General features: G+C 40.6%; 1 protein-coding gene across 3 annotated transcripts in view; it reads right to left on the bottom strand.

The window, feature by feature from the left end:
* Positions 1 to 388: 388 nt before the first annotated feature.
* setd3 (SET domain containing 3, actin histidine methyltransferase) overlaps positions 389 to 24,802 on the bottom strand; it is a 54,760-nt gene continuing 30,346 nt past the window's right edge. For 2 of the 3 annotated variants that reach the window (XM_063006993.1, XM_063006992.1), the window contains exons 7-13: positions 20,852 to 20,910; positions 17,438 to 17,552; positions 12,761 to 12,835; positions 10,052 to 10,218; positions 3,503 to 3,588; positions 2,898 to 3,058; positions 389 to 964 (exon numbers count right to left, since the gene is read on the bottom strand). In XM_063006993.1, coding sequence (XP_062863063.1) covers positions 566 to 964; positions 2,898 to 3,058; positions 3,503 to 3,588; positions 10,052 to 10,218; positions 12,761 to 12,835; positions 17,438 to 17,552; positions 20,852 to 20,910 — 1,062 coding nt within the window. In that variant the 3' untranslated portion in view covers positions 389 to 565. Of the gene's footprint in view, positions 965 to 2,897; positions 3,059 to 3,502; positions 3,589 to 10,051; positions 10,219 to 12,760; positions 12,836 to 16,725; positions 16,805 to 17,437; positions 17,553 to 20,851; positions 20,911 to 24,802 lie in introns of those variants that run through there. The other variant, XM_063006994.1, reaches the window with a different exon arrangement.

Raw genomic sequence — 24,802 nt, 5'->3', positions numbered from 1 at the left:
GTGTTTTGGTTGGATGAATTTGATGTGTTTTGATGTGTTGACTGGGTCGCGGTAAAAATCATGAACAAAATGTGGGTCGCTTAAATAAAAAGTTTGACTACTATCAGAGCAAAGTAAATTCACACAGGTAGCGTTAAACCCCTGGTTAATGATTTACATCATACTGAATCCCGTTTGTGCAAACTCCAGGTCCTTTCATTAACTCGAAACGTTAAGCAAAACGTCACTATGTGATCGTCTGTTACGAGTGTTACGATCGTCACATACGATTCCGAGTCTCCACGTCCATTTTTATGATGTGAAGAACCTGCTTTAAACAAGAAATAACAGTTAAACCAAAGTAGAATTGTTCAGACGGGATGGAAAAGCAAACGCTTATCTGCAGACCTTCACACATACTGGTTTTACTAAAGGTTTTAGCAGATATCTATATAAAAAAGCAATACAAGTGAAGTAAACTGAATTCTTCTGGTTACGATTGCTTCCACTGCTTTCATTTTTCAGTTACTTACAACAAAAATAAATAGATAGCAGTAGCCGTGATTGTGCCGAGCCTCGGCCGTTACTATTCCTCTTTTACTCCTTCAGTTCGATGGGAAGAACTGGTCTCCCCTGCGGTCGCCTTCCCTTTCTGCGACTTGCTCTTTTTTTTCTTCGACTTGCTCTTTTCTCCCTCCTTGCCCTCTCCGTTGAGGAGTGGCGTCTCCGCCTGCCCTTCCTCGTCCTCCTCCAGCTGGCTCAATACGATGGGCAGTTTGGCATCAGCGTTCTCCAGCAGAGAGATGTCGCTCTCCTCGTAGACGGGCAACGGAGCTCCGTCATCCAGCTGTTTCTGGAAGTGCAGGCGCTTGCCACGGCCGCTGGACTCCGCCCTCTCCAGGATCTCCTTCTCGGCCAGGCGCAGCTTCACAGCCATACGGGAATGTGGAGACAGGTCAGGCTTCTCCAGCATAGAGCGGTCCTCCTATAACACACACCAAAAAACACTGGTTTCACAACTGATCATACGATAACGATGGAAATTCCTGGTTTCTCATTGGCTGGCAAATTTGTATTTGTTTCTTAGAACCTAAATGCTCCAAATTTGTTTGTTTGATTCCTAACGCCATGTCAGCTGCTATTGCTATTATCATGGCTGAATAAAAGGTTCTTTAAAAGGTTAAAGTGGGGGTCGATTTAAGCTCTGAAGTAGATCAGAAAGTTCAATCACATTTTGAAATTAATGCACCTGACCAAACAATTCAGACCTAATTTCACTGTTTTCTCACTGTTTATTGTAGCCAATCCACTGCTGGGGATCCCGACTGTACAGGGGTCCTTACACGCTTAATCCAGTGTTTCTTACCCAGCAGACTGGAGGGCAATTTTGTCTGCTGCAGGCATTAGTCAATTGTGCCAGCTAGAGGGCTAGAGTTAGAATCTCAGTGCTGGTGTGCTAGTGGATTATCCTGCAGATTATCCTGGAATTCCTGGATGTTTTTTTAACCTTAGTTTAATTCTGTTTGGAAATAACAAAACTTGGAAGGAGTAAAAATATCTTAATTAGCACTGAGGACAAAAACAGAACAGCAGCATTAAGGATTTATGATAAAAAAAATCTGACATTTTACTTGCTAATTATATAGTTTTATCATTAAAAAAAAACTTAACGCTAAATTTGATATGTATTTATTTATTTATTTAGATGCTTTATTCCATGTTTACACAATGGTTATATTTACGGCAGGAAGGGTAATTTTTCTTTCAGTGTGTTGCCCTTGTCGAGAGTTATTTTAGTATGTTGTTTGTTATATGTGTACTTTTAGACCATTTTTTGCTTGGTTAAAATTTTCTCTCATAGTCTTAAGTATTGCTATACATCGTTGTCGTCACTAAGTATTTAGGCCATTCAGTCAGTACATGTTTGACAAAAACAGGTATTTGGCAACTATCACACAGTGGGGCAGTTTCCCCCTTAAAAGACAAGGAACAAGTGTGTTAAAAGCATGTGGTACTAAATTTGATTAAAAATGCAGAAGCATGTTCTCTAGTGCTCTCAGACTTTTGGCCCTGTGAAAGAGAGTTTTGGCTACGTTGCTCAGCCTTATTTAAGGTAAAAATTAGCCTTGCAGAATGAGTCTAACCTAAGGAACCAAAAGTGAGGGCAACCATATCAGCCAATTACAGTGCAGTTGTAGTTGGTTAAGGTACTGGATTAGTAATTGAAAGGTCACTAGTTCACGCCTCACCACAGCCAGGTTGCCACTGTTGGGCCCTTGAGCAAGGTCCTTAACCCTCAATTGCTCAGACAGTATACTGTCACAGTAGTGTAAGTCGCTTTGGATAAAAGTGTCCGCTAAATGCTGTAAATATAAATGATGATTTTTTAAATTCTAATTATTACATTTTCTCCCTTTTTCTCTGAATTTTAGAGTGGCCAGTTAGTCTTTTACTGCTGGCTTTTACACCGACCCTTCTTATTCGCCTGTACTTAAGTGGATTCAAGTATGAAACCAGTCACACACTGACCTCCAAGTTCCTCAACTTTCTGTACAGACGCCTCGGGCTGCTAACCAGAGTCCTTACACAGCGTTGAAGACCCCACTCCCTTTTTAGTCCGGTCTTTCCCCAGCAATCTAGTGGCCAGTTTTGTCTGTCAATTGTGTCTGCTAGGGCAGGGTTTTTCAAACTTTTTGTCAAGCGACCCACATTTTGTCCATGATTTGTTACACAACCCAGGCAACACAATGCATCTTACTTTCTCTATACAAGATGTAACATAAAGCCTCCACAAGTGGGAGTTCACTTACAAGTTTATTTAATTATTATTATTTTTCTCTGCGACCCATTTTGAAAAACGCTGTGCTGTTCACATAAAGTGAGGATGAATTTAACAGGGTTTGAATCTCCTTTCATACCTCAGACGTGGTTTTGTAGGTCTTGAGGAGGAGAGCAGCTCTCGTCTCCAGAAACGTCCACAGCTTGATCTCGTTCTCCCAGCTGACGGGGAAGTCTGCGTTTCCCAGTGTGAAGATCTTGTTGATGGCATGCTCGCCCACCAGGTAGTCCCTGAGTTCCTCTAAAATTACACACATCCACCTAACTGGTTAGAGCAGTAATAACGTGTGTGTGTGTGTGTGTGTTAGCGGTGAGCCGCGGGTCTGACGAGCGATGAGAGATTACATAAGGTATGATTAGACGCTTGCTAACGAGATGAAAGGGTTTGGTGAACGAGTGCTTAATGTGTGCAGCGCGGTGTCAGGGCTGTAAAAAGGGGGCCGCGCTTCCTTTAAAAATTAACATACTAAAGCTGAATAATAGATGGGCCGAGCAATAAGAGGTTTAGCCAGAGGACACGGCCTTGCTCCATGGGATTTATGACAAACTCCCTCTGCATATGCGAGTATGAATATTTCACCAGGTCTGGATCGTTTCCCTCATGCAGCTGTGAGATTGTCCTGATCAATTAAACACCTGAACCGCGCGCTCAGCGTCTCGGCGGGTCCTGAAGTTAAGTTCTTACCTTCCGTCATGCAGAAGACGCGCAGGAAGGCCAGAAGCTGCGCCGATATAGGCGGCTCGTTGCAGTGCAGGGCGAAGACGCTGGACCTGCACAGATAAAGCAACAGAGAGAAGTCAGAGTAAGCACTTTTAAACACTTCCTCTACTTATCTCCCAATTTAGTTGTATCCAGTTGCCCGATTTGTATTTCAACTCTCCTGCTGTTGTCCCTCACTCCTGACTAACACACGCCGTCTTCGACAAGTATGCAGTAGCCGACCGCTTCTTTTCACCTGCGCGTGGCAGGTTCTGACTGGGATCCATATCATTTATATTTCAGCATTTAGCAGGCGCTTTACAACTGTAACAGTATACAATCTAAGCAACTGAGGGTTCAAGGACCAAACAGAGGCAACCTGGCAGTGGTGGGGCTTGAACCAGCAACCTTCTGATTACTGGTTCAGTGCCTTAGCTGCTAGACTACAACTGCCCTACAGATACACATGCACAGTATAATCAAACTTATTATTTGCATAGTTCAGCTTTTTTGGAAGCTGAAGTCAGAGCACATAAGCATTGTATGACCCAAAAGTGGCTGAATTCAACAAGCTGGGATTTGAACCCATCGCCGTTATTCATGTAGGGGCAGTTGTAGCCTAGAGGTTAGGGTACTGGACTAGCAATTAAAAGATCACTGGTTCAAGGCCCACCACTGCCAGAATGCCACTGTTGGGCCCTTGAGCAAGGCCCTTAACCCTCAATTGCTTAGACAATATACAGTACTGTCACAGTACTGTAAGTTGCTTTACTGTAAGTAGAACTCAAGAGGAGCAGCAGTGGTAGCCTAGTGGGTGGAGCTGTGGGCATTCAAACAGAAGGTTGTCGGTTTGAATTGCAGTATTTCCATGCAGCCACTGCTAGCCCGTATAGTGGCTGCCCATGCGCTCTGACCCCAGCTAAAGTATTTTATTGTACTGTGCACGTGTATACACTGATCAGCCATAACATTAAAACCACCTCCTTGTTTCTACACTCACTGTCCATTTTATCAGCTCCACTTACCATATAGAAGCACTTTGTAATTCTACAATTACTGACTGTAGTCCATCTGTTTCTCTGCATGCTTTGTTAGCCCCCTTTCATGCTGTTCTTCAATGGTCAGGACCCCCACAGAGCAGGTATTATTTAGGTGGTGGATCATTCTCAGCACTGCAGTGACACTGACATGGTGGTGGTGTGTTAGTGTGTGTTGTGCTGGTATGAGTGGATCAGACACAGCAGCGCTGCTGGAGTTTTTAAACACCTCACTGTCACTGCTGGACTGAGAATAGTCCATCAACCAAAAACATATCCAGCCAACAGCGCCCCGTGGGCAGTGTCCTGTGACCACTGATGAAGGTCTAGAAGATGACCGACTCAAACAGCAGCAATAGATGAGCGATCGTCTCTGACTTTACATCTACAAGGTGGACCGACTAGGTAGGCGTGTCTAATAGAGTGGACACGGTATTTAAAAACTCCAGCAGCACTGCTGTGTCTGATCCACTCATACCAGCACAACACACACTAACACACCACCACCATGTCAGAGTCACTGCAGTGCTGAGAATGATCCACCACCTAAATAATACCTGCTCTGTGGTGGTCCTGTGGGGGTCCTGACCATTGAAGAACAGGGTGAAAGCAGGCTAAAAATGTATGTAGAGAAACAGTTGGACTACAGTCAGTAATTGTAGAACTACAAAGTGCTTCTATATGGTAAGTTAAGCTGATAAAATGGACAGTGAGTGTAGAAACAAGGAGGTTTTAATGTTATGGCTGATCGGTGTATATGACAAGTAAATAATTCACATTTTGATATGTCAGTTTATGTATGGTTTAATGTTATCCGTTGGGATTTTTGGGCTGTTATTTTTTCAATTGTGGTCTTCGCTATTTTGTCGCCATTATAATTGCGCAGTATCACGGTACACAGAGGAGTCTGATATCTGTACTCAAGTCTTAAAGTTTAGTGCTTCCAAACAAGCTTTCTAGCCAGAACGTATTCATCCTTTTTTAATGTGAGTTTCCTCTACGATCTCTAGAGCCAAAACATTTATAATATGCATTAAAAAAGTTACGTTCAAGCACCAAAGTTATGTTTGAGAACCTGAAAAGCTGATTTAACTTGTTCACAATGTTTAACAGCTCATACATAAAAAGGCAATACAAGCATGCATAAGCACGATAAGGTCATTACTCTTTCTACAATGGCTCAATGCTTTAAACTACGTATTTAAGATTTCTAAAATGTTTTTAGTGGTAGTGAACGCTTTAAATACCTCTAAAAGCAAAGCCGTTCTAACACAGAATGCTTGCTGCGCTCGTCTATAACAGAGCACCATGAGATACCCGCCCTCACAAGTCGACTGATTGATCTGAAGAGATGACACGGCGCCGAACACGATGCATTTTTAAAAACCCCACACTCAATCATGTACAGCTTACCGTTTAATTACTGAAGACTATCTATTGTCCTTTCATGTCCGATTCACAGCGACTCTGGATGAAAGGACAGAGATTGAACCGAATCAAAAAGTAATTTTGAACGGGCAACGTTTTCACGAATTGATCAATGAGACAATACACGGGCGGCCGAGGCGACGATATTACACCACAAATACATTATAGCGGTTTCACCGCTGAGCAATTCAATTACCCCGTGCCCTGAGCTTCATAGCGAGCAAATCTAATAGGAAAAGCTTCACCCCTCACAAGCGCCCAAATATTCACCCGAATACTGTATATGATCCAGAACTCACAGAGACATTTAAAACGACACTTCAGCTAAAAACTGATTGTGGAAAAACTTTATTCTATTTCATTCAATGCTGCAGCCTGGACTGAATGATGGTCAAAATTTGGACATTTTTATTGACACTTTATAAATAAAAGAACACCGTCCTCTACAAAGAACAAACAAATGTGCTATTTGTCTGCAATTTTTTTATGTATAAATATTTTATTTATGCATTTTCTCCCACTTTTTTCTCCCCTTTTTAGCGCGTCCAATTGCCCGATTGCATCATGCTTCCTCGCCACCAATGCCGATCCCTGCTCTGATTGAGGAGAACGAAGCTAACCCACGCATGTGGGCAGCAGCCGTATGCATCTTATCGCCTACACTCTGACGAGTGCAGTGCAGCTCAGCATTGTGTACGGAGAGACACACCCTGACAGCACTCTTTTCCCGTCTCTCTGCAGTCGCCAGCAGAGGTCGTAATTGCATTAGTTATGAGAGAGTCCCTATCCGGCTTAATCCCACCCACAACTGAACAGGCCAATCGTTGTTCATGTGGCTGCTCAGCCTAGCCGGAAGGCAGAACTGAGACTTGATACGATGTATTCGAGATCCCAGCTCTGGTTCCAGCGTGTGTTTTTATCGCTGCGCCACCTGAGCGGCTTGTCTGCAAAATTTAGTGTTTAAAATAAAAAAAAAATTAAAAAAAACACATTTAGTGTTTGTTTTCATAGCTAAGTGACCTGTACTGTAACCAGGTACCTGTGCTAAAATTGTTTACCCCTCTCGACCAGGGATTAAACGTGCTAAAGCGGGCCGCATACATGGGGCACGAAGCAATGCAGACTGTTGACTGGTCAAACAGAATCGTCACTGGAGTGAAACAATACAAGTGCACGGCATTCATTCATTAATTCCGTCATTGTCTGTTTAATTATCTCTGGTCAGGGTTGCGCTGGGTCTGATTCATTGGCTGAAAGGCAAGACACACCCTGGACTGGTCGCCAATCCATCACAGAGCAGACACACATACAAACACAGGCAATTTCTAGGGGCTTTAATTATCCTGACTGCATGAGGAAACCGGAACACCCAGAGGAAACTCACTTGGACACAGGGAGAACATGCAAACTCCACACAGAAAGGACCCTGGCACTTCTTGAGATGAGGTGACAATGCTACCCATGGTGCCAGCATGCCACAACATCGCAAAAAATAACACTTGTGCATCAAATGTACAGAAATGTATTTCATGTAAAGAATGTGTTGACTTATTTTTAATAAATATTAATGAATATTTTTGCATTTTTATGTATTTAATGTAGTATTTTGTCACTCTGCAAATCTTTCATTCTCAATTCTCAGGAATCCCCACCTGGGGATCGAACACAGGACCTTCTTGCTGTGAGGCGACAGTGCTACCCACTTACCCACCCATGTAAGTATGTAAAGAATGCACTTTCAACTTAGGGCATTCCCCCAAACTGTTGCCACAATGGATGGATGAATTCCTGTGACTTCTGCAGTGCCATCATTTCACTACACTAAACACCTTTTGGATAAACTGGAATATAAAGTATGTACACCGATGAGGCATAACATTATAACCACCTTCCTAATATTGTGTTGGTCCCCCTTTTGCTGCCTCATACACAACAAACTGTGATGCTCTGTGTATTCTGACACCTTTCTATCAGAACCAGCATGAACTTCTTCAGCAGTTTGAGCTACAGTAGCTCGTCTGTTGGATCGGACCACACGGACCAGCCTTCTCTCCCCACGTGCATCAATGAGCCTTGGCCGCCCATGACCCTGTCGCCGGTTTACCACTGTTCCTTCCTTGGACCACTTTTGATAGATACTGACCACTGCAGACCAGGAACACCCCACAAGAGCTGCAGTTTTGGAGATGCTCTGACCCAGTCGTCTAGCCATCACAATTTGGCTCTCATCAAACTCACTCAGATCCTCACGCTCGTCCATTTTTCCTGCTTCTAACATCAACTTTGAGGATAAAATGCTCACTTGCTGTCTAATATATCCCCCCCACTAACAGGTGCCGTGATGAAGAGATAATCAGTGTTATTCACTTCACCTGTCAGTGGTCATGATGTTATGCCTAGTCTGTATATATATAAACTGATATGAAGACTGTGAGCAAGGTCTTCTCATCCAACATACTGTTAAACTCCACAAATTAGGTGGCTGTGGTGAAGCGGTGGTAAACAACTTAATACTAATGCCCATAGTTTGAGGCTTGAAAGAGAGTTAAAAAAAACGATAAAGCACGATTTGTCTCTCGGTAAATGCTTCATTTATAAGAATCTAGATGATAAAAAATGAATGCAGGAGAAATGATTTTATTTCTGAACTTTTTACAACTCTTTTCTTCTATTATTCTTTAAATTTACTTTCTCTGATTGAATTTCTCTCTTCTGCTAGTGCTCACCTGGGGACTGAGGTTGTACGACACATAAACAGTAAATAGTAAAAAAAAACATCATAATACAGAATGTTTTCAGGTTAAATATGCATATTAGTCTGCAATTTACATTTATAGCATTTAAAAATGCATTTTTCACCAAGTTTTCCTCCCAATCTAGTCGTATCCAATTACACGATCACATTTTGCTTCCTCTACGGCTGCAGACCTCTAGTCCTGACCGAGGAAAGCCGTGCCTAACACACGCTCCCTCTGTTACATGTGCATTAGCAATTGCTCATTTTTACCAGCATGATGCAGGTTCAAATAGAGATCCAGAGTCACACACTGATCTCCATTATCCCCTGTCCCTGTGCAGCACCATAAATCAGCCAGCAGGGGTCATAATTGCATTAGTTATGAGGGAACTCCTTCAGCACGTGCCAATCAGCCAATAGGCATCGGACTTGTCATTAGTTACCTCTGACCTTTGGTTTGTACCCACAAATCTGCTTTGAAACTTGTCATCTTTGTGGCCAATCTGGACAGAAATAAAATTACAGAGCGGTGCCTGTTAAAGATGGAACTACCCTATGTCTTCATGTAAATGTAAATCTACTCCTGTCAGAATACAGCTTATGATAAACAATAAGAGAAAAGGGAATATAATTATTACACTTTAAAACTGATCTGATTTACCCCAATTTAGTCATTTCCAATTTCAGACTACAACTACTCTTCCGCCGACTGTGAATGTGTGCAGCTGCCGGTCGCTTCTTTCCACCTGCCAGACTGATAGCGTGACTCTCCGTACGTGGTGCGGCTCTCTATGCTTTCTGTGAATCTCCCAGCACTCGTGGAGGCACCTCATGCAGTCAGTAGAGGTCGCATTTGCAGCAGCAAAGAGGAACCCTGTCGACCTCCTTCCCACGAGTGCCCAGCAAGGTCGATAGCACAGCTGAGATTCGAAACTGAGAACTCGAGCTCTCAGCAGTGGGGAGATAGCACATTAGACAAATGCGCCGCCTGAGCGCCCTAGAAACGATTAGTTTAACTAAAACTTGAACGCTTGGTTTACAGAAAAGCTCTCACAAAGGGAAATGGATCCAAATGATTTTCAAAAATGAATTACAAATCAAATTAACACGAGATTAAATCCAAGTCATCAGAAAAAAAAAAGTCGGTCCGAATAAAATGAAACGAAAACCAATAATGAAATCTTTTCAAATCAGGAGGCAATAAACTAAAGTGACACTGAGAATAATCTCCATGCATCCATATATTTCCATAATTCATGATGTGTTTGATGAAGCTGCTGGCTGATTTTCCTCTAATCAGTTTTGGAGTGATATGCGGTGCAGCGTACTCACGCGGGGATTCCAGCGCGAGCGAGAACCTCGGCCTTCATGGCGTAAAGCCGCTCGCTCTTACTGACGCCCAGTTTGATCTTCACCCGGTCGTGTGCGTTGTCCTCGAAGAAAAAGCCGTTGTGGATGACAAACTCAGCGTTGGACCTCGTACCGTAAAAAATGTAGATCTGTAAAAGATTGAACATTTAGTACAGGTAGAAATAAGACACTGGAAGAGAGCAGAAGGGTCAACTGGTGTTTAAACAATTCTTTTTCCACCTTGGTTACTATGGGTCTGTCCGTTAACTCTTCCTCTTAAGTTCCTCTTAAGGATTTTTTCCTGTAATTTTAAGGGAGTTTTTTCTTGCCACTGTCGCCCTCGGATTGCTCAATAGGGTTTTTTTTGTCTGTTGGTCCTGGATTCTGTAAAGCTGCTTTGAGACAATGTCCATTGTAAATAGTGCTGTATAAATAAATTTGACTTGAGTTGACTGACTTATATGAATTCTAAAAAGACCTTATTTGGATTAGGTTTGTTTTTTTGAATAACTTTAAGTGTGTGGAGTTTAATCGATTTTTTTTATACCTTATATGGTATTTTTTAGAGATGGACCGATCGGGGTTTTTGGCACCGATTCCGATCTCCTTTCAGGGACATCGGCCGATAGCCGATTCCGATGGGGGGGGGGATTAGCAGTAAATAAACTTAAAAAGAGCCTCACAGTAAAGATAAACCGGAGCAGCGCGCGTGTGTGTGTGTGTGTGTGTGTTTGTGCCTTTAGAAGAGACGCAGTTACAGAGTTACAGAGACGCTTTGTTCACAGTATCGCTATAAGTGATTCATTGATTCATGAGTTGATTTGTTTTTATGTGAAGCGTAAGTTTCTCTTCTCAGTTATCTCTCCGTGTTTACTGTTATTAATTAAATGTCGTGGTTTTAAATAAACACCAACTAATACAGAACATTTTGTGTGACTCTCTTACATTAAAAAGCTTCATTAAAAAGTTTAATTAAACTGCTATTACCACAGATCTGTAACCGAGTCAGACTCGTTCCGTCTAAGGAGCTAAAAGTTTTCTAAAAGTTCAGCAGATGATCCTGAACTAACGAATTTGGTAATGAATAAACTTTTGCCTCGGATTGGCTCTGTAACGTCTTCTGTTCTCATCTAAATCACAAGTAAGAACCGCTTACGATTTACCAAAGTGAACCAGGAGTTTATATAACGTGCTGATAGAATCGACTCAGATGTGACCGGGTTGAATTATCTTTTTAAAGTAAATATTTCAATCAGCAAAATTACATCGTAAGAGCTTTCACGATGGTTTCTGTTCGATTGTTGATGAATGGTGATGTGATGGTTGGCGCTTCGTAGCTCAAAGTCTGGATCGATCCACTGAGCTGTTAACTTAACATGATCTTTATATATCACACGATCGGATCGGCTACTTTTAGGAAATATCGCCGATCGCCGATAGGATATTTTGATTAAAAATCGGCCGATACCGATTCGTAGCCGATCGATCGTCCCATCTCTAGTATTTTTAAGTCCTATTGCTTCTAAGAATTTAAGCAGTTTTTGGTGGGGGCTGAAAATTGATTATTTTTTTTAAACACAGATAAAGTTGTATTTTAAATGTTTGTATGGTGCTGTTAAACAAGCCAAAAATGCAGCTAAATGTTCTGTGTGTAAAAGTGAAAATAAAAGCAGCAGTTGTGTAGTGTAGTGTAGTGTAGTGTAGCAAGTGTGATGTTGTAGCTTCTGTATTTATTCCTTTAGAATATTTGTTAGAATATTAGTTTCACAGTCTGAGCATCGTTATTTAGATAGCTACTTTAACCATGGTGCATTGAGACGTGTATTATTACTGCTTAGTTGTTTGAGAGGAGAAATGACGGTATCGGATTGGTATCGGCAGATACTCAATTTGCAGTATCGGTATCTGTATCAAACATAAAAAAGTGGTATCGAGTCAGCCCTAGTCGCGACCCTTGATAATAACTGAATTTTAACAGGTACATAAACACAAAATTAATTTGTACACAAACGCCCCCAACAGGGGATTTAAATTAAACATTACTAAAGATAAATAACAAAAATCTACATATACAAATCTTTACAAACAAGAGGAAGGACTCAGTGGTGCAGAATCGGATGGCAGAGAACTCTAAGATCCCCTCTATCATTTCGGAGCTGCAGCGGTGCACATCTGAACTCGCCTCACGTTTTCCTCCTCCGTGTACACCGTCCACATCCTCAGCACTTACAGTCGGTCAGAGGGGAGCCGATAAAGCGGAGAGCATCTCTAAGAATGCCATCCCTCGCCGTTTGATTCCTGATTCCTACCTATAAACACCCTCGTCTCTGTCCCACACGCCGTCCTGCACGGCCTCGTCCTCTCTCCCCGGGCTGCCTTTACCAATCTTATCAAATAATTCACATTTTGTGACGGCAGGGAGGGGATGCGAGTCCACACGATCTGTCAGTACTTGCCCAGCATATCCGTTCACGCTCCACGGATGGACCTGAATGCCTCGCCTCTGATATTACCCACGAGCCCCGTAATAGCCTGGAGCTGATAAACGCGTTGCACGGCCTTGAGCGGGAATAAACGGACGAGGACCTGCGTGCGGACCTGGTAACATAAAGAGGTGGACTGAGCTCTGATGGCTCAACCGATACAAGAATGTGGTCATGTGACCTGCTTCAGATGCCAGAGCTCACTCACCTGCTCATTTTCTTTATAGTCGTGCAGGGCGACACATTCACATCGGTCATCTTCCAGGTTGTAACCAGTCGTAATCTACAGAAAAAAAATGTACGATTAGAACTGGGTGATTTACAACACTACATGTTCAAAAGTATGTGGACAGCCATAGTAATTGCTAACGTGTGCATTGCAATCAAGCGCACAGCAGTGTAGCGTCTATGGACAAGCAGTATAATCATTCATGTTCAAGAACATTTCAAGAGCTTAATGACTTAACACTGTCACAACATGCAACATTTTCCAAAAAGTTCCAACTCCAGGGGCTGTTAACGACCTGCCTGGGGGTCCAAAAGGCAGAACTGGGTGTGCCCGAGGGAGGATGGTCAACGGGGTTTTATCGGCACTGTAAAACTGTGACTTCTGTAATGTTCTGTAGTGGTAGCTCTGTGGATCAAATACTTGACTAGAAATCAGAAGGTTGCCGGTTCAAGCCCCACCACAGCGAAGTTGCCACTGTTGGTCTCCTGGGCAAGGCTCTTACCCCTCAATTGCTCAAATTGTATTCAGTGATAATTGTAAGTCATCTGCTGGACTAGTGATGGATGGATGGAAGAGTTATTTTTCTGTTTCCATTTCCATACACTACACAGGTCTTCTTAAGACTGGACCAGAGACCTAACAAGAACATCTCAGCACTCCTTGACTAAGAATTGGAATTGATTAGATTGGGGAGGGGATGGGGAAATATGACAAAAACAAACAAAAAAAGTAATAAATTGTAACTAAATTAAAAACTAAAATAAATAAAATTAAGTTAAATAATAAAAAAAAATAATTACAATTAAACTAAATTTAAAAAATAATATGTAATGAATAAAAATTAAATAAATACATAAAATTAGAAGAAAAAAAAAAAAACTAAATAAAAAAAAACAAAAAAAAAAACAATAACCTCGCTGTCCTGCTGGAGCTGTAGATGTCAGCTAGATTCATTAAAAAAATTAAATTAACTGCCGCTCAGGTGGCGCAGCGGTAAAAAGACGCGCTGCAACCAGAGCTGGATTCTGAGTACATGGTATCGAATCCAGCTCTGCCTTACCGGTTCGAGGCTGAGTGGCTGTATGAGCAACGATTGGCTGGTTGCTCAGTTGGCGGGTGGGACAAAGAACCGGATGTGGGTCTCTGTCAGAATGCGATTATGACCTCTGCCGGCTGATTAGAGGCGCCTGCACAGAGATGAGGAAGAGTGCCCTTAGGGTGTGTCTCTCCGCATGCAATGCTAGGTGGCGCCACACTCATCAATGTGCGGGTGGCAAAAATGCATCCGGCTGCTGCCCATGTTTCGGAGGGGATATGGGTTAAGCTTCGAACTCCTCGGTCAGGGCAGGGTTCGGCATAGACAGAGAGGAAGCATGATGCAAACTGAACAATTGGATGCGCTAAAGGGGGAGAAAAAAAAAAAAAAAAAAAACTAATATAATTAAATAAAATGAATACAATTCCTTAAATACAATTAAACTGAATTAAAAATAAATTTAAATAATAAATAAAATTAAACTTGAATAAACACAAAATGAAATAAACTAACTAACTAAATAAATAAAATCTGTCCTGCTGGAGCTGCACATGACAGCTAGATTAATTAAAAAAAATATATTAAATGTAACTAAATTTAATAATAAAATAAATACAATTACAAAAAAATTCAATAACATACAATTAATCTAAATTATACAAATAAAATGTAATAAATAAATTAATTAATTTTAAATACATAAAATGAAATACAAATAAACCAACTAACTAAATAAATAAATAAAATCTCTGTCCTGCTGGAGCGGCACATGTCGGCTAGATTCATTAAAAAAATTAAATGTAACTAAATTAAATAACAACAATAAATCAAATTAAATAAAATATTTAAGTAAATAAATATAATTAAACTAAATTTAACAAATAAAATGTCAGTAATAAATAAAGAAATTAAAAATACATACAAAGAAATAAAAATTAAATAAATATATAAACAAATAAATTAAAGCTCTGTCTTGCTGGAGCTGGACATGTCGGCTAGATTGATTAAAATAAATAAATTAAATGTTACTAAATTAAATAAAAAATTAAATTAAATAAACAAAATAAATATAATTAAACTAAATTAAACAAATAAAAAGTAAGTATTAAATAAATAAATATTAAATACATACACAAAATAAAATACAAATATACTAAATAAATTTAATCTCTGTCTTGCTGGAGCGGCACATGTCGGCTAGATTTTAGATTTATTAAAAGAAATTAATTAAAAGTAACTAAATTAAATAATTAAAATATATTAATTAAATAAAATAAATACAAATAAACTAAATTCAATTAAACCAAATTAAACTAATAAATAATAAATACATAAATTATACATACATAAAATAACTAAATAAATAAATAAACAAATAAATAAATAAAATCTCTGCCCTGCTGGAGCTGCACGTCGGCTAGATTCATGAAAAGAACACCACCACTAGAGTAACAGTTTGGGCGTAGCCCTTACATTTTAGTGTAAAAAATCTTAACGCTTTACAGCAGGATCTTTTATCTCCACGCAACAATCGGCAGGACATTTCCAGGGGGTTTATGATGTAGGTGGTGCTGGATAAATTGGGGTTCCAGTAGTAGGTCATAGGACGGCACCTTTTCAGGAGTCATCACTAATCATTCATATTTGGATGGGGTGCACATATTTATGCCCATGCTTTTGATATCAGATGCCCAACAAGCTCATAGTGAGGTGTATTCAAACAGTGTATACTGAAATCATGTTTAGTGCAAAGCCACCCAGTGCACCACAATCAGATTGTGTTCGAACACGTTTTAATATACGGCGCACTAAATGAATGCGCATGCAAATAAATGCAAACGGCTAACATTTAATTACTAAAGAACTTTAAGGAATTCAGGAAATGTAATAAAACTTGGTCAATTTGTCTCAACTCCATGATAAACAAACTAATACACAAATGAAAACGCATGTTTTATTACACCAAACCAGGGGGATACCAGAACGTCATTTCATTAAGCATCCTAATAACCCCTTATTCAACAATGCAAATTAAAATCTATGCTCGGGTGTGAACGCATTTCCCACACAAAGAGATATATTGCTCGTAGTGCGAGCGGCTAAACGCAATCAAAGCCAAATTATTCAAATAGAAATAAAATATCCCGAGAGATGTGGGTACAATCAACAAGAAAAAATATGTTGCTTTAGAGCTTATTTACAGTACAGTTTGTTGGTACACATACCCACGGTCTGTAGACTACAGAGGAAGCTGGGATGGACACAGGGCAGTTTGAATGTTTTTTTTTATGCATTTTATCCCCATTTTCCTCCTGATTTAGCAATTTTCAATTTTGTCTTCCGCTGCTACCAGAGATACCAGATTGCATCCGAGGAGAGCACGTCGCTGTACACGCCTTTTCCGACACGTGTACAGCCCTCCTCTTCTCGCCCCTGCATTCTGCACAGGCGTCTCTTCCGCCAATCAGGGTCCTTACAGAGCGTATGAAGACCCACCCACCCACACATAGTCCGGCCCCCACCCTGCAGATACGGTGGCCAATCAGTATCTGCTGCAGGCACTGCCAATTATGCCCCCCAAGAGGCGCCCAGCCGACCGGTGGCAACACCGAGTTTCGAACCGAGGAGTTCAGAAACTCTGTGCTGGTGTGCTAGCAGAATATCCTGCTGTGCCACCTGGGCGTCTCAGTTCGAATGGGTTGTTTTTGACACTTATAAACTGAAAATAACACAAATATAATATAAAAAACACTGAAATACAATTAAAAACAGGTAAAAATCCATCAGAAATACAATAAAACCTGCTCTTTACCTTTACTTCTTTATTGTTTTCCTATGCTTCGTAATTAGTGGAGAAAACAAATAAGCAGTAATAATTGAGAGAGTTTTAATGTTGTTCTTTTAATACATTAAGTTACTTTTTTTCATGATAAGCGTCTTATACTCTTTCAGTAAAGCTGATTCCTACAATTTCTCAGCACCTCGAGCTGTAACACAAGTTTAAAAGTGAAACAGGAGAAAAATCCAGATAAACACAGATACATGTGGAGCTTTCAGGCTGGATTTGACGGTTATTCCACACAAATGCAGATTCGTCTCATATTCGCAAGCCGAGCGCTGAACACACAGCAGTCGCACACACATTGAGATTAAGGGAAACGTTGAGTTTAAGGGTACAAATTTCTTGACGAAGGGCGTTAAGATTTTGAGTTTGGGGGATGTTGAGTTACAAGGTACCGCTGTATTAGGATTGTAACGTCATGTTTTACACACTTTGGTTAATTTGTAATGACAGGACAGGTAATTAATCAGTTCAATTTTAATATAAAACACAGTCATGGACAATTTTGTATCTCCAGTTCACCTCACTTGCACGTCTTTGGACTGTTGGAGGAACCCGGAGCTCCCGGAGGAAACCCACACAGACACGGGGAGAACATGCAAACTCCACACAGACAGGACCCGGACAGCTCCACCTGGGGATTAAACCCAGGACCTTCTTGCTGTGAGACGACAGTGCTACCCAACGCGCCGCCCTCGGTCACAATTGTAGGTCACTTTGGATAAAATCGTCAGCTAAAAGTACGCGGATTTGTCGGGGTGAGTGTGATTGTACTCACCAGACCATTGGTGTGATTGCACATGTCCCACAGAGGAATCAGAGCCAGAGTCACCCGACTGCCGTCTTCTGTAGGAATCTGGTTCTGACGGGTCATCACAGACGATACAGCCCATCTACAATACACGATATATTTCAAATATACAGAACACAGAGATGGTGCCTGATAGCTTACAATTGTTTGTTTGTCACATCTGTGATATTCACGGCAGAAATCGGTGCTTTATGCTTGTTTTATTGGTCTTGTGTTTGAATTTCTTTTTGTTTGTTTGTTGTTTAACGCCATTGGTCGTTTACACATTGGTCATTCTCATGGCTAGATAGGTACCTAGATTTTGTACAGGTTATTTATTCATGTTTTGTCTAGTGTCCTTACTGTGTTTAGTTCTAGACGTGTATTATCAGTCTTGTATTTTTCAAAGAAATGATCAGTCTCTGTTTTGGTTTTGTTAAAAATTTCAACTATTGTATTTGGTATTGCAAGTCTTTGACGTTCTATGTTAGATTTTGTGCACTTTGTTAATAAATGTTAAATGGTTATTTGTGTATTACAGTGGTCACATATCGGTGAGCGTTCTCCCTTCAACAGGTGTGCATGTGTTAGGTGAGAGTGCCCAATACGACATCTTGTATATGTCGTCTGTTCCAATTTCTTTTTGAGACTACGTCACTGGCAGGTGAAAAGATGTGGCCAGCGACTTTACATGTGTCGTCGAGGAAACAAGGAATTCTCAGCGCTCCTCAACTTGGAATTGACATTGATTAAATTGGAAGAAAAATGGGGAACATAACAAATAAAAGAAATACAATTAAATACAATTAAACTAAATCAAATAAATAAATTTAAGTGAAAAATAAATACAATTTAATTAAATAAATACATAAAAGAAATACAATTACACTAAATTAAATTAGGGATGTCCCGATCACGGTTTTTTTGTTCCCGATACCGATCACTAATTTTGATCCCGATCCGATACCGAGTCTCAAACCGATACTTGTATTTTCTAGATATTGTCTAGATAAGAACTAGATAACACTGTTCACACAGTGCACACTTCAAGAACATTACAGTTATTCAAATTAATCCAGTGTACATGTTTAACAACTAAATAGCTCTGCAGTGCTGAAGGGGAAAATGCTGCATCCAAGCTATTGGCCTAATGTTTTGTATTTTTACAAAATCAATCAAAATGAGTGAGATAATTACAGTTTTACTTTAAACTTTACATTCAAAGAAAGAAAATCTGTTTAATGCAGTGATACACTAAAAATGAACAGAAATCTGTGTAGCAGCTTAACTTGAATATAAGAAAATAAGTTACTTGAAAGCATTACAGTAAAACCTGAAATGGAAAGGTTCTTTTGTTATGAAGGAAAGCCAGTTCTTAAAGTGTTTGTATTGTGACAAGGGTTTGATGGACGTTTGTACACGAAGTGAGTGTGTTTTGACCCTTTAGGCCTTCCATAGAACATGAAACAGCGTGCTTGACTCAGCTGTCCAATATTCGGTACCGTAACAGAAGAAGTTAATAAAGTGTTCTGCTCCCGACAATATGTGAATATAGCGTGTATTTATTTCTTTATTAAACGAGTGCATCACTACGTTGTTTCGTAAACCGGTGTGATCCTTGACTCACACCATATAAACAGTAAAATCATACAGTAATGAACGCAGCTCTGCTACTACCGGCTCGTGAAACGCTTGCATTAGACGTTACACTTCGCTGTTGGACTTGTTTTACCTTCCAGTTTAAAGTATTTCCACACAGCGGACATGCTGACGTAAAACAAAAGATCGGGATTAAGATCGGGTTTAATAAAGCCGATTCCGATCAATTAAAAAATGCCTTGTTCGGCCCCGATCCCGATCTTTGAGATCGGATCGGGACATCCCTAAATTAAATAAATACAATGTAAGTGAAAAATAACTCAAATTTAATTACATAAATACTTAAAACTAAATACAATTAAACTGAAGAAATAAAATTAAATAAAAATAAATAAACACAATTAAATACAATTAAACTAACTAAATAAAATACAATTAAATACAATTAAACTAAAACAAATAAATAAAATGTAAGTGAAAAATAAAATGTAATTAAATAAATACATAAAAGAAATATAATTAAACTAAATACAATAAAATAAAATGTAAGTGAAAAATAAATAAAATGTAATTAAATAAGTACATAAAATAAACACAATTAAAGTAAATAAAATAAAATAAAATATAAGTAAAAAATAAATAAAATGTAATTAAATAAGTACATAAAATAAACACAAACTAAATTAAATAAATAAAATGTAAGTGAAAAATAAATAAAATTTAATTAAATAAGTACATAAAATAAACACAATTAAACAAAATTAAATAAATAAAATGTAAGTGAAAAATAAATAAAATTTAATTAAATATATACATAAAATTAAATACAATTAAACTGAAGAAATAAAATTGAATAAAAATAAATAAATACATCAAATTAAATACAATTAAACTAACTAAATAAAATTAAATAAAAATGAATAAATAAACCGTAAATTTTTAATTCACTCACTTTCTTAACCGCTTATCCAATCAGCTTTTCAATGGGCGCAAGGCACACAGTAACACCCTGGATGGGGCGCCAGTCCATCGCAGGGCAGACACACACATACACACACCCATTCACCTACAGGGCAATTCAGTGTCTCCAATTAACCTGACTGCATGTTTTTGGACTGTGGGAGGAAACCGGAGCTCCCGGGGGAAACCCACGCAGACAAGGGGAGAACATGCTAACTCCACACAGAAAGGACCCGGACCACCCAGCCTGGGGATCGAACCCAGGACCTTCTTGCTGTGAGGCGACAGTGCTACCCACCGAGCCACCGTGCCCCCCGTTAATTTTAAATTTTGAATCAAATTGCATATTATGTGGGAAACGGCTCATTTCACGGGCGTGAATTAGGTAGGGCCTCAGACATAATGAATGTGGCTAAAACAACTACACTTCATAATTGTGTCCAGACAATTATAGTGTACATAAGGTGGTGTGACCCAACTCGACAATCTACCTTTCGCACCACCTCTGTTAGCTGATCGAGCTATAATTAGCTAGAGTTCTCAGAAATCTGGGGCTACTGAAGAGTGACTCGTTAAGTGCGACAAGATGCTAATTCATTCCTTCCACACGTTACCCGGCGGGAGAAGAAACTTGCATCATGCTCCACAATCCAAAGATAAGAGGGGAGCAATGATAAATGATTCCCTCACAGATAATTTGGTGCTAATGAAAGAACAATGGGAACAAACGCCTCGTTCCAAGAGGCTATTTCATACCCTTACTAGCACCCTGTACTTGATTTCCCCTCCCTTCTCAAACTAGAAAAGCTCCAATTCAGGACACGGTAGGACATTCCAACCAACCTGTAGTCGTCAAAGGTGAAAGCATCCTTCAGGGGCAGTTTGCTGGCGTTGGGATGAGTCTGGGGATCGAAGGTGACGAGCAGAAAGGACGCCGGCGAGGAAGGAGAATAAGGAAGGATAAAATAAAAGGGACAGTGAGGGAGAGAGAAAGAGAGAAAAGAGAGAAAAAACACAAATCAGTCAGTGGAATTTCATTATGTGGCTGCCTAACAGATCCTAACAAGAGCGTAGACGAGGAAGGAGCGTCCGGCGGTGGTACGGTGGGATCATCGTGGCATTAGCCCCCCATACATCACTGTCAACTTAATTTGTTGTGCCCAGCAGCCGTCATAAATCTGCTTCATCAATTTGGGTGACAGAAAGCCACCGGTGCCACAGAAATCTACATTTAAAGGAACAGACCTGCTCCCTCCAAGGGCTCATTTGCAGTGTGTGTCATGGACAGCGGGGGGGGGAGAAGTCCTTTGGAAAAAATATAAGGATCCGAGAACGCCGGGGTCTAACTCAGCCGCAGCGCTGCAGCCTCCTGAACATGCAAAATAAGTCATAAAAATAGACAGAGGGATGAATGTGGAACCCACCCCGTCGCTCCCAAGGCTATGCGTGTGGCTCTCGTCCTGCTAAATGAAGCCCTGCGCTCCAGCGCGCCGCTGTGAAACTCAGTGGGACGGAAAAGTAATTCATCACCTACGATGGTGCAGGAATATTCATCAGCGTTATTCTAATGCATCATACTGACCAAAAACTATCCTACTGACATCAGCAACCTGAATTATTCAGATTACAGATGCAAATCTTGCCAATTTCTTTCATCCAATAACGGACGGTTTTCAGTGATTAACAGCTAAATAACAATCTTTAAGAGTTCCATCAGTGTTAAACCTGTGGTGTTTAACAATCTGTAACTTTAGCATTTTTCTAAATGTATACACACTTAAATAGTGGTTATTTAGGCTCTTCTTTACAATCCAATAAAATATATACACCAACCAGGCATAACATTATGAGCACTGAGAGGTGAAGTGAATAACACTGATTATCTCTTCATCACTGCACCTGTTAGTGGGTGGGATATATTAGGCAGCAAGTGAACATTTTATCCTCAAACTATGTTAGAAGCAGGAAAAATGGGCGAGCGTGAGGATCTGAGCGAGTTTGACGAGGACAAAATTGTGATGGCTAGACGACTGGGTCAGAGCATCTCCAAAACTGCAGCTCTTGTGGGGTGTGTCCCGGTCTGCAGTGGTCAGTATCTATCAAAAGTGGTCCAAGGAAGGAACAGTGGTAAACCGGCGACAGGGTCATGGGCGGCCAAGGCTCGTTGATGCACGTGGGGAGCGAAGGCTGGCCCGTGTGGTCCGATCCAACAGACGAGCTCCTGTAGCTCAAATTGCTGAAGAAGTTAATGCTGGTTCTGATAGAAAGGTGTCAGAATACACAGAGCATCACAGTTGCAGGGCTGTTTTGGCAGCAAAAGGGGGACCAACACAATATTAGGAAGGTGGTCATAATGTTATGCCTCATCGGTGTATAATATAATAATATAGGGTTGCGTTAGAGAGGGCATCTGAAGTAAATACACAAGTCTAGTCTGGCATGCGAGTGGTGACCCCTACACATACAAAATGTATTTACTTATTATTTATGTATGTATTTATTCATTTAATAGATTTTTAAGGTGATGTTTTACACTTTAGTTCAAGTCATGACAGAACAAGTAGTTACAATTTAGTTTCTCCAGTTCACTGATTTATTTGTGGAGCTAAATGTCGACTAATGACGGCTGATCGTTAGATAAGAATTAGATAGATTCGCATCCCCGTCATGAATTAATTAACTGAGATGCCGATTTATAGTTCCGACACTGGGGCAGATGAAGGGTGACGGTTCAGGTTTGAACACTAAACTATGCAGCAGTGCTAGAGCAAGACATCCATCCTCCACCCTTCTCTGCTTTTCTCCTTCAGACCAGCGCTGAAGGACTGGACCGGATTTGAAGTGGAACTTACAAACCCTGATGGACAACCATTAAAAGATAAGCAGCAGGCAAAGCCAGAAGCAAAGCCAGCACCACCATATCTCAGCTTTATGTCCAGAAATATAGAATTAAATAGTGTGAATTGAATGCATGAGGAAGGCGACGGTGCAAATCTCAGGAAAACGTGCAGTCATCTCATATTAGAGGTGGAGTAAAGAAACGGACCGAAAGCAAGCAAGAAGAAGTTTTGAAAACATCAAAGTATCAATACAAGTTTAAACTCTATAAAACCACCGGGTGTTTTTACCTTGATTATAAACTATACCATGTTCTTGGGCCCACTACCGCCGAGATCCAATTTCAATTCTTAGTTGTGCTATCGGCTGGTCGGCGCGCCTTGTTCAGGGTATTCCTGGTCAAACCGGACCCACTGCGTCCCTGACCAGGATAAAGCAGTTGATGAAAGTAAAATGTGTAGATGCAGTAGTGATAAGCTCCTTTATTGTTCTTTATTTTTACAGGATTTAAGATAGTAACAAACTGGACTAAGTTGCAACTGGAGATTTTTATTTGGGACACAGCCTAAAATGGTTAACTTTTTCATGAGTCACAATTTATTTATTAATATTTTTTTTAATGCATTTTACCCTCCTTTTTCTACCAATGTAGCTTAGCCAATCCACTGCTGGGGACCCTGTCGGCGTCCAAGGTGGGTGTTTATTTGCCTGACACGCACTCCCTCCGAGTCTGGAGAGCCACGCCCTGATCTCCTGGTCCTAACACAGCATCATAACACAGTGTTAATAACCCACCCCTTAGTCCAGTCTTTCCCACCCAGCAGACTGAAGGCCATTTTTGTCCATTTCAAGCACTTTGCCTGCTAGAGGGCGCCCAGCCGACCGGTAGCAGAGCCAAGATCCGAATCCGGGGGCTCAGAATCTCGACACTGTTGTGCTAGTGGATTATCCCGCTGCACCACCTGGGCCCCCATTGTCACAATTTATGATTAAATAAAATTATGGTGAGAAAATAAATCTGCTTTTGAACTACTTCCTTGCAAATGAACATGAAACTGATGAACTTAATAAATAATGCACATACTGACGAGAGTTCAGTTGTATGAAACGCCGCCACCTTACTGTATGTTTGATATTTATTTTCTACAAATCATAATATCAGGATTTAGTTTTTAAAACAAAAAATTAAAACTGCAGGGCGTTTGGGTAGTGCAGCCAATCACTGCTGAGTTTGAGGTTCGAATCTCAGCAGTGCTGTCAGCCAGCCAGACGTCTACACAGATGAAATGGATTGTCAGATGGAATGCCTTTATTTGCCATACATACATTTACACGTGTAGTACAACATACAGCTTTCAATCTGGGGTCAGAGCACAGGGTTAGTCAGGATTAAGGGCCCAACAGTGAGTGCATGGAAGAGTCGGGATTCAAACCCACATCATTCCAGTTGGTAATCCACCACGGTCCCAACACGGATATGATCGGCTCTCCCTGACGGGTAGGGGGATGGCCGAAGCCCTGCTACGGACTGGTGCCCTGTCCCAGGTGTTCTCCGTAGAACCGGACCCACTGTGACCCTGACCCTAAAAAAAACAAAACAAAACTGCATTCCAACTGGCAGGACCAGCTGGGTGGCTTGAGCTTTTACCAGGGAGTGAGAATGGGTTAAACTGGCATTAATTCCATCCTCGGCCCTTTGAGATCAGCAGCCGCGGAGTCCGAGCACCTGGGCACGTTAATAGACTCAATTAAGATAATAATTAGTGTAAAGGAGGAGTGACGCTCTGGGGAGACGGTCATGTCCTACAGTGAGAACGGGGTCTGTGTTGGCTGGATGATCTGAGCCACATCTATTTCTGTAAACTTTATTAAGAGGATGAGGATGAAAAAAAAAGGCATGAAAGTGTGAGAATAAAAAGATGATGAGGAGGAAGCTGTAGACAGCAGCGTTGATGA

The sequence above is a fragment of the Trichomycterus rosablanca genome, chromosome 13, assembly GCF_030014385.1.
Source record: "Trichomycterus rosablanca isolate fTriRos1 chromosome 13, fTriRos1.hap1, whole genome shotgun sequence".
NCBI lineage: Eukaryota > Metazoa > Chordata > Actinopteri > Siluriformes > Trichomycteridae > Trichomycterus > Trichomycterus rosablanca.
Note: the sequence above shows the minus strand (reverse complement) of the source record. Positions and strands in the feature narration are given on the sequence as shown.